Here is an 18,822-nt window from a genome sequence, read left to right on the forward strand (position 1 = left end):
TTTGTTTCTATGTATTAGGTAAAGCTGCTGTGTCACCCAGGCTTGGTAGAGGTGTCCTATAGGGTCCTATGGCACAGCTTCCATGATTATTCGAGCTGAGCACCCCAGGTGCACCCCCCCACCCCCCAGTGTGGGCTGTACACCTTCCTGTTATAGTTGAGCATTAACTGCTGTTGACACATCCATGGGAGGGATTTACTCTCTGGCCGATTGGCTGAAAGGACTGGCTGTAACCACAGTGGAGGATCAGCCATGTAGGGGCTCACACCATCGAGCAGGACTTACTTCACAGGGACTTGGGTGCCTGCTGAGTCTGTCTCTTGAATGTGTTACTTGTGGAGGTGGTTAGGAGGTGCTTTGTTGTGATCTGAAGCTGCCCAGAAGGTGTGCTGGCTCTAGGGCCTCCCTGGTTATGCAGGCCAAGGTCAGCCGCTACCTGTGTCCTGCCATGAGCTAACCTGCACTTGGCTGCTACTTGTACTGGGCTTGACGGTGAATGGGACAGTCTTTGATGAGTATGGACTAGTGTTTCTTATCTCATTCTCATTCACATAAGGTATCAGTAGACCTTCCATGAGATAATAATTCAGTAAGTAAATCAGTTTATAAAATATTACATATTATGTCCTTCCTTGAAGACCCAAGTCTATTGGCAAGTTCCTGGCTCTCTGATGTTCTGCAGTGAAGTTTAACTTTGACGTGGGAATTGCCCAGATGTTAGGCACTCAATTTGATCCATGTCATTCTTACAAGCTCATTGTTGTGGGATTGTGGCTCTAATGCTGGTTTTGCTGTGATTGGAAGGGTAGAGGTCTCGATCAGAGGGAAGTTTCATGGCAGATTATTATCGAGAACCAACTTCTTCAAAGACCCAGGGAAGCCCCAGTGTGTTGGAAAATTCCTTCGCTGGCCTAGAACTCTGCCTCCTGACACGCTGTGCTCCTGGGTGTAGGCAAGTGCCCCTCCCTCTTCCTTCCCTCCATCCTCCCCCTCACTCAGTGTCAAAGGAGGGCAGAGCATTTGAACTGGTGTCATTTTTAGATATGGGGAATAGTCACGGTTCTTGTTCAGCCAGATAGAGGTCTCAAACACTTTAATCAAGGATCCATCAAGGATGGTGCATTTTGCCTGGAGGAGAAACCTACAATGTGTTAAATGAATGTTACAGTTTGGGGAACAAGACAGCCTTGAATGATACAGGACAGCCTTGAGAGATACTACAAGGTCATTTCTGTGAGGAGGACTTACATATATAGGGAAAGAAGACCAGATACAGCACCTTGTGGGACATGGTATAGGAATTAAGAAATAGCCTTTGTGCAAGATCATGTGCTGAGTGTTTTCCATAAAGGAACTCACTCAGCCCTTGCAAAAACATGTTGAGGAAGACATTCCTCTTCTCAGTGTTCATTTGAGGAAGTTGGAGCTCAGAGATGTTGAGTAACTTTCCGAGAATCCCAAAGCTTGGAGGTGGTAGCACTGGAATCAGAACCCAGGTCTGGCTGACTCCAAAGACTGTATTTTTCAGAGCCTCCCTGCTCTTCCCCAGATGCCCTTGGTTTTCTTCATAATATAGTGTCTTGTTCAAATTCCATAGTGTGGCCTCTTAGCAGAAAGAAGCACGGACAGGACGCAGTTGAAGGTGTGAGAGTTTTGCATGGGTACCTGTGAATTTGAACCCTTTTGAACAAACTACCTTTGTTGTTGTAGCACGATAGAAGCTTTATCTGCTAGTCCTTTCCCGACTGAGTGTTACAGTTCTTTGAGGCAATAAAAAGGGCCATATTCTTAGAGTTACAAAGATAGGGTCGAGCCTTCTCACAGAGTAGAACATATTAAAGTCTTTTGATGGCTGAATACAAGCACCACTGTGGTCACCCTGATGAGCTAATACCCACGTGAGACACAAGACATCCTGTTCTGGAAGACATGCTCTTACATTCCCCAACAGGCCAGTTCCACGGGTTTTATCTGCAAGTAAAGTTGTAATCAATGCCATACTATGCTTTCAATTTCATTTCCTGAAAACGCTCTTATATTTTAAGTCCTTGAGGATACGGGCCTGTGTTGGTGAAAAACAAAAGGTCATAAATGAGAACTACACAGTCTGCATGGCCTGTGCCCATGACCAGACCAGCTCGTGCCAGGAACACGGCCCCATGTTCTACGGTCGGGTCGGCACCTGACACTGAGGGTGGCTCCTGCCTGGGTGGGATTTCAAATGGGTTTCTCTGTCTGCTTTAAAAATCAGAATTGAAATACTTGAGGATATGGATGTGGTCATGCCTCTCTTTATACATTTGGCATCAAAACAATGGATCAATGGCATCACTTTTTAAAAAACAGTAGTATTTTAAAACTATATTGGAGGTTACCATTTAAGAATATTCTTAGAAAAAAATGCTAAGCCTCCACTGAAATGTTTATCATATATTTTTCTAATCACTACTTCAAAATCTATTGTAATCCCACCCCTAGAATGGGATAATTTTTATGTATTTCCAAAATGTGTGACCATAAACCGTGCCTGCCATCACTTCCATACTTGGGGTTTCAGCATGATGACAACAGCCATGATGGTGGCCATCGCCACACTTGGGTGACATTTGCTCCAGGCAGCCGCCATTCCAAGCACTTTACATGGATTGTTAGCTCTTTACTCATTTAAGGGACAGGAGGTGGAAATGAGAAAGTCACTCCTCTGAAGAAAATTTTACCCTTTGCAATAGCATGGATGGACCTGGAGAACATTATGCTAAGTGAAATAAGCCAGTCAGAGAAAGACAAGCATCATATGATTTCACTCATATGTGGAGTTTGATGGACAAAATAAACAAACAAAAAACAGAGACAGACTCATAGATAGAGAACAAACTGACAGCTCTGGAGGTTAGGGAGTTGGAGTGGGTGGAGGGATTGAGTAAAAAAGAAAGAAAAAAGGGAACTCATGAGAATGGACGACAGCATGGTGATTGCTGTGGTGGGGAGGAGGGGGATGGGTTTTGTTAATACTCACCAGAGGATATTTTTCCCATTGACTTTTAGAGAGAGTGGAAGAGGAGGGGAGGGGGAGATAGAGAGAAACATCGATGTAAGAGAGACACATCTATTGGTTGCCTCCGGCACGTGCCCCAACCAGGCTGGGATCCAGCCTGCAACCGAGGTTCATGCCTTTGATCAGGAATTGAACCTGAGAACCTCCAGTGTGCAGGCTGACACTCTAACCACTGAGCAACACCAGCCAGGGCTAGGGATTTAATTCTTTCTCAGTTACCCATTTCCTCTTATTTTGAACTAATTTCTCTCATACATGAAGTCTTGTTTTTGAGTCTTCGTAGACAAAAAGTACCCATGTTCCTGGTCAGGCAGAAGGTCTTGTACATTGAAGAACTGATAGGTGCTGAACTCTGAAGTAGATGCGTTTTCCTCACAGCCTGCCTGACTCACACAGGGCAGGGCTTCAGGATGTGGACCAGGGAGTTACAAGGACTCTCTGGTGATTTTCTGTCCTTCACAAATTAGAGAATGGCCAGCTAACCCATCATCAAAACTAGGTTTGGTACTGACTTGTACCAAGTAGTAAATAAATCCTGCAAATCTAATGCACAGTACATGAATATAGACAACAATATCCTATATATTAAAAGGCCAATATGCAAATTGACCAAAATGGCAGAACGACCAGAATGACCGCTCGACCAGTCACTATGAGGTGCAGTGACCACCTCTTGGTCCCTTTCCCCAGCTGGCAGGCTCCGATCACCTGATGGTGAACTGGGAACGGGGTGGGTGGCAAGGGATGTGGGCGGTGCTAGGCCAAGGCCCCCGCCTAGCTGGTCGCCCCACACACAGAGAGCGACCCGTGGCGGGGGCAGGGCCAGCGAGCGGGCAGAACAGCCGACCTGCATCCCTGTGTCCCTGTGTCACTGCCCTTTTGTTCCGTTGGCTGTGGCCTGAGTGAGGAAGGACGCTGTGGAATCATGGCCACTGGCCCCTGGGATGTGGTGGGAGGACTCCCTCAGGAGGAACTGTGGCGGAGCAGGCCACGTGCCCCGGGCAGCTTGGCGTTTCATCTCCTTTACTTCCTCGTCTGTCCCCAGGAAGAGCTGTCTGAGGAAGTCGGCCAGGATGGCAGCCATGCTCAGATCCCCGTTCGCGTCCACAATGCCACATGCACAGTGAGGATCGCCGCCGTCACCACAGGAGGGGTCGGGCCTTTCAGTGACCCCGTGAAAATATTCGTCCCTGCACACGGTGAGAGCCGGGCTCCCTCAGCTGCTGGAGCCGTGCGTCCAGGCAGCACACAGATGGCCAGCTGGGGGATGGACAGCTGGCTTAGGGCTGAACCATAAAGACCCGTTTGCCATGGTAAAGAAACTCGATAGGGTCACACCTCAGGGTGAGAGGCCTCCACTAGCGTGACTACGAGTGGTTCTAACTTACTAGGAGGATCAGTCGCTCAGGGTTTGACTTGGTTTCCTGGAAGTGGTTAAATGAGATGTGCCCACGGAATGTTGGCAAGGCAGTGTGGCTGACCCTTCACTCTCTAGAACTGATAGTTTGTTATGCTGTTTTAATCAGTGCTGCTTGTCCCACTGTTGCCCGTTCAGGCCTGAGGCAGCTTCGTGATCGCTCAGTCCAGAACATGCAGGGTTTCTTGCAGAAGCCGCCCACCGACGGCCCTGGGCTCCCTGAGCTAAATGCCCGGCCCTGCATTATGGCTCCTGCGTGTCGTTGGAGTGTTCTTTGGCAAGGGGTCACCATGTACCCCAAGTGGCCCAAACACTGTGCTTACTTCCATAGATGAGGGGAGCCAGCTTTGTTTTGTGTCCAGCCCTGGGTTGTTTGATGTTAAACTGGTGTCATCAACTCCATGCACAGGCATCTATGTATATCAGTGTGACCTGTGTGTTTACAAGTCCTTGCAAGCACAGCTTTTGTACTCAGAGTAAACGGGACTTTGAGCAGACTGGTGAGTCCTCTCATATGCTCTCATAAGTGCAGAATTGGAGCCATATATCAGGCCCGGCAGCCCATAGCCTCTGCACCGGGGACCATTAGTAACTGGTGATGGGGACCCAGGCTTATCTGCCTGGTAGAAGTTCACAGTCAACAAGATTCCGATTCTAAATGCACAGGTTAAAAAGTCAGACTTTACGCCCTGGCCAGTGTTTCCCAGTGGTTAGAGAACAGCTCGAGCACCGAAGGGTCATGGGTTTGATTCCCCGTCAGGGGCACATACCTGGGTTGCGGGTTTGCTCCCTGCCCCCGGTTAGGGCGCCTGCGGGAGGCAGCTGGTTGATGTGTCTCTGTTGCATCAATGTTTCTCTCTCACACTCTCTCTCTCCCTCCCTCCCTCCTTTCCTTCCACTCTCGCTGAAGAATAATGGGAAAAAATATCCTCAGGTGAGGATTAACAACAACAAAAAGTCAGAATTACAAAAGCTTTGCTATGCTGGCAGTCCTTGCTTGGCACGATTCCAATATGCATGCATTTCAGTTACCATTGTTCAGTGAAATAACTCCGTTCCTTAACAATATGGTTCAAATGTGAGCTACCATCCTATGTTAACTGTGAGACCTGCATAAAACACACACTTCGCTGCCGGCTCCTCAGTGCACAGATCCACATAACTAATAGGCTCCTCGTGACCACAGCCGGTGTGCTACTTCTCAGTCTGTTCGTGGCTGGTCACTGTACTTGCATGATTCAGTTCACTCCCATCCAAGACATATCACCGTGCTGCCCCCTTCCGTAAGTGACAAACCCACCCACGTGACATCTGCACAAAAATGGAGACGTGGAAGAGTTGGCGAACAAAGATGAAAGTGTAGTAAAGAAAGGAAAAATGAGCTGCAGTGAAATTTGAGTTGAACGTGTGTGGAATTATGGAAGAAAGAGCTCACAGATTCTTAGATCCACAGCCAGGGACTGGTGAGCTTGCCCACATGAATGAAGTGGTTGTACCCAAAAGGAGGGAGATGTTCCCGACGGAGGTACCCCGGCAAAGATCTTCACACGAAGGAACTCTGAGAGGTACTATAGCCTTGAAAGCACCAAGGATAAGTTGTCGGAAGCAGATCCGAACTTACAATGGAGCGCGACAACGCGCAGGCACAGAAAGTAGGTTCTGTGCTCGTCACAAGTTACACACTGGCAGTCCGGCCAGCCCTGTTCACACCACTCTTGATACGTGTTTACAAAGAAATAACGGTGCCTAATGCTCAGTGTTTCCAGTGTGTGAGTTACAGTAGACCAGGTAAATGTTAATTTGACCATTTCACTTCGTATACCTTCGTTGCTGACATGGTTACCATTGATGCCTGAGACCCCTACGCAGTCTCAGCGAGGACTGCCTATGTTTCTGGGTCACGGAATCTTGAGGGCCTGGTTCTGAAGCTTATGATTACCTGCTCTTCCCCATTATAAGCCAGTGTTTCCTGTGTGTTTCGGATCCCAGGAGATGTTCTGAATTGCTTCCATTGGCTTTTTCTCAGGTTGGGTAGATCTGGCCCCCTCGTCAGCTCCAACGCCTGGCAGTACAGACCCCGTGCTCATCGTCCTCGGCTGCTTCTGCGGATTTATTCTGATTGGGCTAGTTTTGTATGTTTCTCTGGCCATCAGAAAAAGAGTCCAGGAGACGAGGTTTGGGTAAGTGTCCCAGTTAAAACATGTTTTGTTTGGCTCTGGCCTGTGTTGCTCAGTAGTTAGAGCGTCGGCCCATGCCCCAAAGGGTAGTGGGTTCAATTCTCAATCAAGGGCATGTTCGATCCCCAGCCCGGGTTGGAGTGCATTTGGGAGGCAACCAGTCGATGTGTCGCTCTCACATCGATGCTTCTCTCTCACTCTCTCCCTCCTTCCCTTCCACTCTCTCTAAAATATCAGTGGAAGAAATATCCTCGGGTGAGGATTAACCACAATAAAGAATGTTCTCTTCAGTGGTGCCGATGAGATAGATGGTTATGCCGAGTGACAATGCCTGTCCTGCCGGCCGGCTCCTCGGTGTTCTGAGAGCCCTGTCTGTGCTCTCTGGGCGGGCAGCGCCCTCACTGAGGCCAGTGCCACAGGCAGCCCGTAGGGAAAGCCAGCCCGGAGGGATCTGCACAGAGAAGACCATCAACAGGCCTTCGCTGCTCAAACTCCGTTGCTGTTAAATGAGCACTTTGATTAGACGCCTTTAACTGACCCTAATTATGCACAAAAATAAAACAGAATATGTATGCACCAATAATGAGAAGGAAATTCACCAAAGCATTAGAAATTCTGTAATTGCGGGTGATCCCGTGGTTTTTTTTCTTTCCTGTGTTTTACACATTTTCTGTAGTGATCAATTATTTTTCCAATAGAGGAAACCTTTGTATTTTCACATTCAAATTATATAAGAAGCTCTTTTTCTTACTTTCTATAATCTGACTTTCATAACCAAACAGTTGAATGTCAAGAAAACTGAGAAGCCACGTGAAGGCAGCCGGGAACGCAAGGCCGTGTTGCCAGCGTTGTCTCTGGGGCTCGGCTCCTCCAGCGCCTGTGCAGGGCGCGTGGCTTTCCCTGAAATCCAGTTTGTCACTCGGGGCCGAGGGCAGCTTGGAGCGGGACAGGATGCGGAAGGGCGGAACTGTGCAGCCTGTCTCACAGCCCCACCCCTCAGCACCGTGCACTCCCTCAGAAACGCCCCGAGGACGTGGAGGGGGAGCTCAGCTGTGGAGGCTAGCCTGCCCGTTGTGTGTCCATCTCAGTCCTGGCGGTCAAGTACCCACAGTACTTAGCAACTCTGTTACTTAAGTGTGTAAATTCTAAGCATGATTGTGTTAAAGACACGGACAAAATCTCACCTAAATCCTTGGCATTGGGTTGATTAAAACACACTCCAGGGTCTAGGTATAATCTGGGGGCTCATTGCAGAGACCTTGTGCAGAAGGTGCAGGAGCAGCTCATTGAAGGCCTACTAGGTGCCGGCACTGTGATAGCCTGGGGTACAGCGGTGAACAAAGCAGGCGCTGCCCCTGCCTTCACGGGACCCACAGTCATTGGGGAATCAGGCAGTAATCACACAAGTTAATAAACAATGGGACTGTAGCAAGTTCTCTGTCACAGAACCTTCACGAGTAGAGTATAGCACCGCAGATTGGACTGTGCTAAGGCCGGAAAGGCCTCCCGCCAGAGCTGATCGTCCCTGAGTCAGAAACTGCAGAAAGAGCAGGTGTTGATTAGATGAGAGGAGGGAAGAGCATTTCAGCCAGAAAGAGCAGCACATGTAAAGGCCCACAGCGGGGCAGCACCAGGCTACAGGTGTGACGCCCGGGGTCTGGCATTCATCCCGCCACTTGAACAAGTCTTACTCTATCCAGGTTCTCTTGGCACTGTCTCTTTCTAAATCGTCTCTGAAGTTATTACCAGTTCCATTGCTGTGATTCTGAATTGAGGCTTTCAGACTCAGTCATGAACGGAGGGGCGCTGAGTCTTAAGATGCTGGTGCCCTCAAGCACGAGCGGCAGCGTGCAGTATGTGTCATCAAGTGGGCCTTCGTCGCTGTCGCTGAGGAAACAATAATTGATATAGAAGGATACATAGCCCGGCCGGCACGGCTCAGTGGTTGAGCATCGCCCTATGAACCGGGAGGTTGTGGTTTGATTCCCAGCCAGGGCACATGCCCGGGTTGCAGGCTCGATGCCCAGTGTGGGGCATGCAGGAGCAGCCGATCAGTCTCTCTCATCATTGATGTTTCTATCTCTCCCTCTCTGTTCCTCTGTGAAATCAATAAAAAATCTATTCTTTAAAAAAGAAGGATGCATAGACATATTTTCTTAGACCACCTCAAACGTGGGCTCAGTAAAGACAGAACCCCTGAGATGATGGCCAAAGCTGCTGGCGGTGCTGAGCGCCAGGGGCCGGGTGGGGGCCCCTAGGCGTGCAGCGGAGGGCGCTGGAGGGGTGGGCACAGAAGCACAGGGGTCTGCTTTGCCTTCTGAGGCTGAGGCACGCATTCAGGAGCAGCACGTAGCCGTGTTGCCCTTCCCAGGCTTCGGAAATCCTCCCCTAGGCACCCTCTTTTCTCGCTTGCTTTAGGAGGCCATGACATGTTGTACTAGTAAAAATATTTTGATTCTGGTTGTAAAATACATGAAGGACAAAGTGCTGGAATGAGACCCCACTCACAGCAGGATGAAAAATACCACCTTCTTAGGAATAAGCCCAACAGATGTGCATGAACTTTGTGGGAAAAGTTAGCAGACTTGACCAATAACGTGGAAGAAAAGTAAGTGGGGAAGTGTGTGCCATACTCATGGATGAGAGGGCTGTTTTGTTGGAGAGATGGTGTTTTCCTCAGGTTAACGATACATTCTATATAGTCATCCGGTCAGTTCCTGCAGGGCTGTTGATGAATGGCAAGCTGATTTTAACAAGCATGTCGAGGAGTAAAAGGAGCCGGGACAGCCGAGGCAGTGGGCTCAGCCCTGCTGTTGCTATAGCCCAGGGGCGGGGAACCTGTTTTCTGCCAAGGGCCATTTGGGTACTTATGACATCATTCATGGGCCACACAGAATTATCAACTGAAACATTAGCCTGCTGTGTCTGGTCAAACATTTAATTAACTCACTCCTAAGGCCTTGGCAGGGCCAGACCCAACGATTTCATGGGCCTTACACGGCCGGGCGTTCCCCAGCCCTGCAGAGCCTGAGCTGTCTGTTTTGTTCACCAGGAACGCCTTCACGGGCGAGGACGTGGAACTGGTGGTCAATTACACAGCAAAGAAGTCCTTCAGTCGGCGAGCCATCGAACTCACCCGTAAGTTGACTTCCCTTTCTCTTTTCCGGCAAAAGTTGAAATAGTTAAGAGCAAAGAAAGAACAACAGAATCCTTGACAGATTTCTCACAAAAGCCAAAGGCATCGAAGAATCGATACCGTCACCCTGCAAGATGTGTTCAGCAGGCGGCAAGTAGGTAGTCAGACATGACCCCGCGCCTCCTTGCCGGCCAGCTTCCTGGAAATCCGGGGTGAAGGAGATGGGGTGACAGCCTCCAGATGCCTTGAAAGGTGGCAGGAGATGTGGGTAGAGGTCAGGGATTTAAAGGAAACGGCAAAACAACTGACCATCTCAGAGCTTGTCATTTCCTGGCCCCCAACTCAGAACGATTTGCTGACACCCTTGGTATCAATTATGGTTTGGGCTTTGCTGACTCAGAGTGGGCCTTCTTCTCGTTGACCAGTGGGAATAAACACATAGTTCTGTGTTCTCGAATAATTTCAGAAATTGTGTAGAAAGTGTTATAGGCATCTCTCACTGACACCAGAGAGGTGTTACCAGACAAGACAGGACAGCCCCGGGAGCCAGTGGGAGAGGGCTGTCCTCACCCTTGATCCTTGTCTTCTCATATAAATGAATTGGCATTGTGAAAAGCCAATTTAGAAGAAGAAAAAAAAGGGGAGGGGGGAGAAAAGCCAATTTATTAAAGCATGCATCTTTATTGAATAAAGCAGAAACAAAGCAAGCAAATCTATACATCTGGCTTATGAAGCACAGACAGGCTCTCAGCTCATCTGAAGAGCAGGTTGGGTGGGGGTCTGAGGGGTTATATACCTCCCTGTCTATAGGTCTCAGAATTCCTCTGCTGACTATTTTGGTGCAGATCAATTCTCCAGGTCCCCTTTTTCACTTTGTTTACTTTGTTGTGGCCTTCCCAGAATTCAAGAGAAGAATCTGGCAACTTTATCTTACCAAGCCTTGTGACTGCTGGCTTCTCTGCTTAGGGAGTAAAACGGCCCTTTTTTCCTTTCTCCTTTCTCCCTCCCTTTCTGCATTCTCTCATTAGGGAGGTTTTTAACCATTTGCTCTGTGTCCTTGGCTGGGGTGGATAATGGCTTGTTAGTTACAAGCTGGCTGCTAATTGCCCCCCAGTTCGGCCTTGTATTAGCTTTGCTGTCTCAGTTTGCCTATTCTTCCTGCCCTGAATCCTGCAACAAAAGCATGTGCAAAGACTTTCATATTTAAGCTTCTGGATGTTTGCTAAAACACCAAAATAACAAGCCAGATATAAGAACAATGGTATATAGGTTGCTATGAAATAAAAACTTGTGTGATATAGAATGTTACAATTTCTTTCCTTTTCTAATCTAGAAGTTTGACTTTTAGATGTTATTATATTTTTTAAGTGTTTTTATTGATTTTTGAGAGAGAGAGAGAGGAAGGGAGGGAGGGATGGGGGGGGGAGAGAGAGAGATGAGAGAAACATCGATTGGCTGCCTCCTGCATGGGCTTGATCCTCGAGCTCACAACCCGGGCCTGTGCCCTGATGGGAAATTGAACCATGACCTCCTGGTTCATGGGTCAACACTCAACCATTGAGCCACACCCGCTGAGCAGATATTCTTACATTTTAAAAAATTCTTAATTTACATCAATTTTTTTTCTATATTGGAGGACCATTTGGGTAAAATTTTTTTACCGAGAGCTAAAATGTTCAGATTATCCACGTGGTTTTTGTTGTTGTTTTGTTTTTAATATATTTTTATTGATTTCAGAGAGGAAGGAAATGGGAGAGAGAGAGAAACATTAATGATGAGAGAGAATCATTGATCAGCTGCCTCCTGCACACCCCTCCACTGGGGATCGAGCCTGCTACCTGGGCATGTGCTCTGTCCAGGAGGGAATCGAACCGTGACCTCCTGGTTCATAGGTCGATGTTCAACCACTGAGCAACACCAGCAGGGCTGTTGTTATGTTCTTCCAAAGCCTTGCTCACTGCCTTTCGGGGGCACAAACGGAGTCATTTGCCAAGTAGTGGTTGAATGGGTCTCCCTCCCCTGGTTAATGGCTCTTACTGGTAACACTTCCTGTCAGTGCTGCACCTATTACAGAAGATCTTGTTCTCCAGGCCTCCACCAGGTGCTTAGCTTAGCACTGGCATGTCAGTGTGATGAGGCTCAGGTGCCACAGCAGCTGGTGCTCTTGGTTTCTGCGCCTCCTTCCCTGGCAGGGAGGAAGGGAAGTGCCCCAGGCTCCTTTGTGACCTGTCCTTATGGATGTAACAGTAAATACTCCACTAGGAAACACCTATTGACTTCTCTTCCTCACCCCTAGTCAGGGCTGAACCTCCCCAGCCGGAAGCTGATTGCCAGTTGCTGATACTACACGTGGGAAGGAGAAATGTGGTTGTGATTTTTAGAAATTTTCAGAGTTAATCTTGCCTGAAGGGTTCATTTTATCCGCTGTAATCCTAGTAGTATTAAGTGTGATATTTTATTACTGGCATTTGGGGGAGAAGAGCCATGGGGTATAACATGGAGAAAGCATTTAACTATTTGATGGGGCTTTATATATAATTTTAATTATATTCCAGTGACGGGAAGCACACTGACCACTCATATGTCCCCTGTCACTTCCTTCACAGTAAGCAGCTTGGGAGTCAGCGAGGAGCTGCAGCGTAAGCTGGAAGATGTTATGATTGACAGGAACCTTCTAATTCTTGGAAAAATTCTGGGTGAAGGTAAACAGTTTAATTCTTTTAAAATGTGGGATAAGAAAGTAAGCAGTTCACAGTAATTTTTAAAAATACAGATTTGTTACATAAAATACCATTTTGTGACTTTAAATGATAATACAAAGAGTTCTATTTTATCATTTAAAATGGAAAAGTGAATAGTGATTTTTGAAACTAAGATTGGGCATATGAATGGGGCTCTATAGTGCCTAGCACACGCAGTAGGCCTTGAAAATATGAATTCCCTTCCTCCACTGAAAAGCATGTAATTCACTGGTTGGCTTCCTATATCATTTACATTTATCCCTCAAGTTCCCAAGTTTATAATTCCTGGCACCTTCCTGGTTAAATAGGGACAAGGGTGCACATACATATTTAATCTGTCAACCTGATATTCTGGTGTTAGGATGAATGATGATGGTGTTCAGAGTTTCTACTTTATGAACTTCAAAAACACTTCCCATGTTGTCCTGTAATAAAGTGATGATCTGAGCTAAATCCAAGCCAGCCTCAGTGTGACAAGCGGGAGGTTAGTTCCTGGCTTCTGCCCTGGGTTTCGAGTGCGGATGGCCTGGCAGCTCTGCCTGCTGCTGTGTATGGGTCCTCGGGCCACGTGAGAACGTGCCTCTGGCCTGTGGTGTTTCTGTGGTCAGGAGAGATTCTGCACAAGGTCCGCACAGCTGTTGTTTTACTTCACAGGAGAGTTTGGGTCTGTCATGGAAGGAAGTCTTAGTCAACAGGATGGAACTTCCGAGAAAGTGGCCGTGAAGACCATGAAACGTGAGTTACCTGTCAGCCACGAAACCCGTTCTAGGCTTAAGCATTAAGTACGTTCATATTATTGTGCAGCCGTTACCACCATCATCCCCTGAATTTTTTCGGCTTACAAAACTGAAACTTGGTTGGTTAAACAGCTCTTGATCACCTAGCTCTCTCCCCTTGTACTTCTGTCTATGAATTAGACTGCCCTGCGTACCTCATACAAGTTGACCACACAGTGTGTGTCCCTGTCACTAGCTAATGTCACTTAGCCTAGTGGAGATTTTTAAATGTCTCTCTTAAGTTGCTTTAATTCCAGAAACTTGGTATGAAAGTGTCTCTAGTTCACAAGGCAGGGCTGAGCAGCCAGACTCAAGCTCTGATGGAGAGAGGCATGTGTCCCTTCTTTCTTTAAGGCCAAACTGATTGCAACAGTTTGGATTTGATATTAGTTTTTAAAACTAATATACTTTAATTACTAGAGCAGTTTTAGGGCTACAGAAACACTGGGCAGCAAGTACAGAGTTCCCATGTGTCCTCGCCACACACAGCCCCCTATCATAAACATCTTGCATTAGTGTGGTGCAGTTTTTACAGTTGACGAATCCATATTCATACGTTAATGACTGACATCCATAGGCTACATTAGGGTTCACCCTGTGTTGTATATTCTGTGGGTTTGACAAGTGCATAATGTCCTGTGTCCACTGTCACAGTGTCCTACAGATGTTTCACCCTAAAATCACCTGTGCTCCCCTTCTTTACCCCCGCCCAGCCCCTGACAACCACTCATGCGTTTACTTATTGCCACAGTTTTGTCTTTTCCTGATTTTACTTGGAGAGAACAAAATTGCTGCTGCCCCTCCCCTCATGGAGCGTGTTAACTGTGCCTGAGATTTCCCATCTCTTCTTTCAGTGGACAACTTTTCCCAGCGAGAGATCGAGGAGTTCCTCAGCGAGGCCGCATGCATGAAAGACTTCAGCCACCCCAACGTCATCCGGCTCCTAGGTACCTGGAGAAAGGCAGGCCTGGTGGCCAGAGGGGCTCGGCGCATCCACTCTGTGCCAAAGGGAAACCTGGTATAACCCACGGTGATTTACAACCTGGGGTTTCTTCACCCAAAAGGCTTCTCCTTACAGTTAACATTTTCGGAGGCTTATGGTAAAAGTGGGTAAAAATGGGACGTGATTTAATGTCAGAATTTGGCTTTTAGCACCATTAGCTAAAAAACACCAAATGGGGAGATCGGGTTCCAGTGGTTGCTGTTTAAGCGACACTGTTCCGAGAGGGAGAGCAGCCTGAGAATAACAATGTTCTGACGACTTATTTTTGCTGCCCTGCCATCTAATAAAGGCTAAAGTCTTTGGGGAGCTTTCAGAGTGTCTTTGACACTCAAGGGAGATGTGAAAACTAATCTTTGGATATAAGATGATGTCAAAGAAATGAGTGTTACTCATTGGCAGCTCTCGACTTCAGCAGACCGAGAACAATCGTGCTTTGTAATTGCACCACAATGTGCAAGAGCTCTGCAAGCCCGGTGTCAGGTGACAGCTCTCCTTCTAGAATTGCATGGTAAATGGGTTGCAGCTTTGCCCGTGTGTAACTGTTAAAATTTAGGGATGTGGATTCTACCTCAAAATACTTTTCGTAGTTTAAGCATTTGGCTTCAGCGCACGTCTTCATACGATGAAGCGTTTCACTGTCACATGAGATGAGTTTGCCTCTTGAATTCTGATGCAGTCCCTGCCCCTCACTTGGAATCAATTTAATGAAAACTCACCAGGTCTCTGCGAGGCTCTACTTGTGATAGACTAATTTTTGAGCGCTCTCATGCAAAGACTGGCCCTAACCTGAAAGAAAAAAAAAAAATACCAAGATGTGGACCCAGGGTGCGTTCAGTATTCTTGAACTCGGCGTGTGAGTTACGAGCGTTTGTTTTTTTAACTGTTCACTTGGGCGCACGTGGTTTCAATTTGGCCCAGGCTCCTGCCCTGCGTGCTTTTTCCGGTCACTGCTAACAGGGGCTCTTTGTAAGGAACTCTGCTCTTCATTTCAGGTGTGTGTATAGAAATGGGCTCTCAAGGCACCCCGAAGCCCATGGTGATTTTACCCTTCATGAAATATGGGGACCTACATACCTACTTACTCTATTCCCGACTGGAGACAGGATCAAAGGTAATGAATTCCCCGCTGCCTTGCCTCTGGACACTTGGCAAGGCCTGGGCAAACTCAGCATCTGACCTTGAATATGAAGGAGGGAGCGCAAGGACTTGATTGAGCCTTTGTTTGGTGCTCCCTGTGCACCCTAGGGGTTGAAACGGGGTATCCGCCTTCACGGCAGGTCTCCTCCCGGTCCTGTTATTCCTGTTTATGGGGGAGGAAGTCAGCTGGGAGCACACTCTTATGCCCCTCACACTGGAGCCAGGGGCCCCTTGTGATGTCAGAGTGGCCTCTTTCTTTTGAAGTTGCCTCTCTAGTTTGTTCACTCTGAAATCCCTGGATGCGGGACCTGTCTCGGTTTTCAGAGGGAAGGTGCCCTGAACTGTTTTTCAGAGACATGGCGGGTGAACGTAGTCCACCCGTCTTTCTTTCTTGTTTTGTTAACCCGAGGATATTTCTTTCTTTCTTTTTTAATATATTATATTGATTTTTTTACAGAGAGGAAGGGAGAAGGATAGAGAGTTAGAAACATCGATGAGAGAGAAACATCCATCAGCTGCCTCCTGCACACCCTTTACTGGGGATGTGCCCGCAACCAAGGCACATGCCCTTGACCGGAATCGAACCTGGGACCCTTTAGGCCGCAGGCCGACGCTCTATCCACTGAGCCAAACCGGTCAGGGCCCAAGGATATTTCTACCATTGATTTTTAGAGAGAGTAGAACAGAGAGAGGGGGCAGAGGGATGGAGAGGAAGAGAGAGAGAGAAACACCTATGAGAGAGATACATTGATTGGTTGCCTCCTACACATGCCCCAACCAGGGCCGGGGATTGAACCCGCAATCCAGGTATGTGTCCTTGACCAGGAATCGAACCCCTGAACCTTCCGTGTGGGGGCTGACTCTCTAACCACTGAGCCCCACCAGCCAGGGCCCATCTTTCTTTTTATCCTTGGAAATGGAAATCATGTTGGTTGCTGTAGCTTTATTGTAAGCCTTAAAAACGGGTACTGATTCCTCCAGATTTATTCTACTTTCCAGAATTGTTTTTAGCTTTTCTAGTTCTGTTGCCCTTCCATATAATTAGAGAATCAGCTTGTGTATAGCAAGAGAAACCAGTACACAGCATTTTACTGACTAATGAATAGTTTCTATTTGCAAAAATACAAGTGTATCTCCAGTGTTGGAAGGTAACTCCCATGTATACATTTGCAGCCATAGCTAATGCTGGAAGTCACAAAATGCATAGAGAAACTGGAACATCAGGCTTTTATTCAGGTCTTTGCTGTCTGTTCAGTCAGTTGGAATAAACACTTTCTGTTCTGCTGGTGTGGCAGGACTCCGGCTCAGTTACGTAGTGTGCTCCTCCGGCAGGGCCTCGGTGCCTCCTGTCCTCATCTCCCCTCCCTGAATACAGGCTATCATTTTCTTTATTGAGATCTTTAGAGTCTTTCATTTTGTACTTGTCAGAGTGTAAGTTTTGTACTTCCTTTGTTAAAGTTATTCCTAAGTATTTTATTTTTTATTCTATTGTAGATAAAATTGTTTCGATTTCGTTTTCAGAAAGAGTGTTCATTTCTAGTGTATGGAACTACATTGATTTTTTGTATATCGATCTAGAGTCCTGTAACTTTGTTGAACTCATTTACTAGTCCTACCACGCAATTTCTTTTTTTAAAATAATTTTTATTGATTTTTTTTTCTTTAGAGCGAGAGGAAGGGAGAGAGAGAAACATCCATCAGTTGCTTTCAGCACGCACCCTGACTGGGTATTGAATCCGAAACCTGGGCATGTGCCCTGACTGAGAATAGAACCGGTACCCGCTCAGTGCACGGGACAATGCTCAACTAACTGACCCACACCAGCCACACCCACACAATTATCTTTTAAATAACTTTGGTCACAGTTTGCAAGAATGAAATCATTGTTCGAGGAAAAAATAACACAGATGAATAGTACCTGATACTCATCTCCATGAATGTTAGCAGACTTGATATTTCTTAAAACCCAAATCCTTTCCTGGAAATTAGCATTCAGAAAATTAAAGCCCCAGCTATACAGAACACAGGCATAGGACTTCCAAGTCTCCCTGATCTGTTTATGTTCTCTTTAACAAGTCCATTATGTAAAGGTAAAACATAATTAAAGCATTTTATTGTACATACAACGTGTGACCGACATGGGTCTTGACACGGAGATATAAAGCATTAAAAATTCAGGGCTTGATTCTCACCACGTTGGAAAACTCGTGCCGTACGGAATGAGTCGTGACAAATGCAGTGTGCTGGGAAAGTGTGTTGTGGGTGGACCTGCTCGCGGTGGCCAGGAAGTCGTCAGCCCTTCACGCAGTGTCTGCAGAGAGCGCTACTTCTGTCGTCATCCTCAGAATCAGCTCCAACCCGGATGGTCTCTTAACACAGCAGCGTGCGTGCGTTCACGCCGTGGAGAAAACGCTAGGCTGCTGACATTACAGGGGGTCCCAAGAAACACAAATGAAAATTCCTGTGATAAGGGCCCAAGACCATCCTAATTTCTCTCTAAAAGAAAACTACCTTTTCAAAACATTTCAAAGGGATAGCAGATGTGGGTGCACAATTAGACAGCTACTTTAAAGTGGGCTTTTTGCCTCAAAACATTAGAAAACCCCACCCTCAAAAGCCAGCGCCCCCTCCCTCCCCCCCCTCCCCGTGTGGCATGGGTGCTTGGTCCCACTGGCACTCAGGACACGGAAGATCCCACTGGATCCCATGACTTGGGAGACGAATGTTATTCACTGTCAATACTTTGAAACATGGGGAGAAGAAAATGTGATATTTGCCAAACAGTTTTAGAGTTAGTTTGTTTTTTGGGGTTTTTTTTGTGTGTGTTTTTTTAAAATTTATTGATTTTTCACAGAGAGGAAGGGAGAGGGATAGAGAGTTAGAAACATCGATGAGAGAGGAACATCGATCAGCTGCCTCCTGCACATCTCCTACTGGGGATGTGCCCGCAACCAAGGTACATGCCCTTGGCTGGAATCGAACCTGGGACCTTTCAGTCTGCAGGCCAACGCTCTATCCACTGAGCCAAACCGGTTAGGGCTAGAGTTTGTTTGTTTTTTCATTTCTCTTTTAAAACCTTTTTTGTGCTATTAGTGATGAAGAACTGAAGTTTGTTTCCATGTCTCATGGCCACACATTTCAGAGAAAAAATGCTGTTTTCCCCCAGATGGAGATAACTTGCAGATTTCCTTGTAAAAAATAATAATAATAATAATAATAATCTTTCTTCTTGCTTCATCCCCAGCACATTCCTGTGCAGACACTGGTGAAGTTCATGGTGGACATTGCCCAGGGGATGGAGTATCTGAGTAACAGGAATTTCCTCCATCGAGACTTAGCTGCTCGAAACTGCATGTAAGGGTCTGGGTGCATCCTGGGCG

At 47.0% G+C, this 18,822-nt stretch overlaps 1 protein-coding gene across 2 annotated transcripts in view; it reads left to right on the plus strand.

The window, feature by feature from the left end:
* The window catches only part of MERTK (MER proto-oncogene, tyrosine kinase), a 103,737-nt gene that overhangs the window by 75,577 nt on the left and 9,338 nt on the right, over positions 1–18,822 (plus strand). For both annotated transcript variants that reach the window (XM_059659166.1, XM_059659165.1), the window contains 8 exons: positions 4,101–4,254; positions 6,499–6,652; positions 9,702–9,787; positions 12,392–12,487; positions 13,181–13,261; positions 14,157–14,249; positions 15,298–15,416; positions 18,687–18,796. In XM_059659166.1, the coding sequence (XP_059515149.1) occupies positions 4,101–4,254; positions 6,499–6,652; positions 9,702–9,787; positions 12,392–12,487; positions 13,181–13,261; positions 14,157–14,249; positions 15,298–15,416; positions 18,687–18,796 (893 nt within the window). The remainder of the gene's footprint in view (positions 1–4,100; positions 4,255–6,498; positions 6,653–9,701; positions 9,788–12,391; positions 12,488–13,180; positions 13,262–14,156; positions 14,250–15,297; positions 15,417–18,686; positions 18,797–18,822) is intronic.

This window comes from Myotis daubentonii, chromosome 12 (genome assembly GCF_963259705.1).
Source record: "Myotis daubentonii chromosome 12, mMyoDau2.1, whole genome shotgun sequence".
NCBI classification, from domain to species: Eukaryota; Metazoa; Chordata; class Mammalia; order Chiroptera; family Vespertilionidae; genus Myotis; species Myotis daubentonii.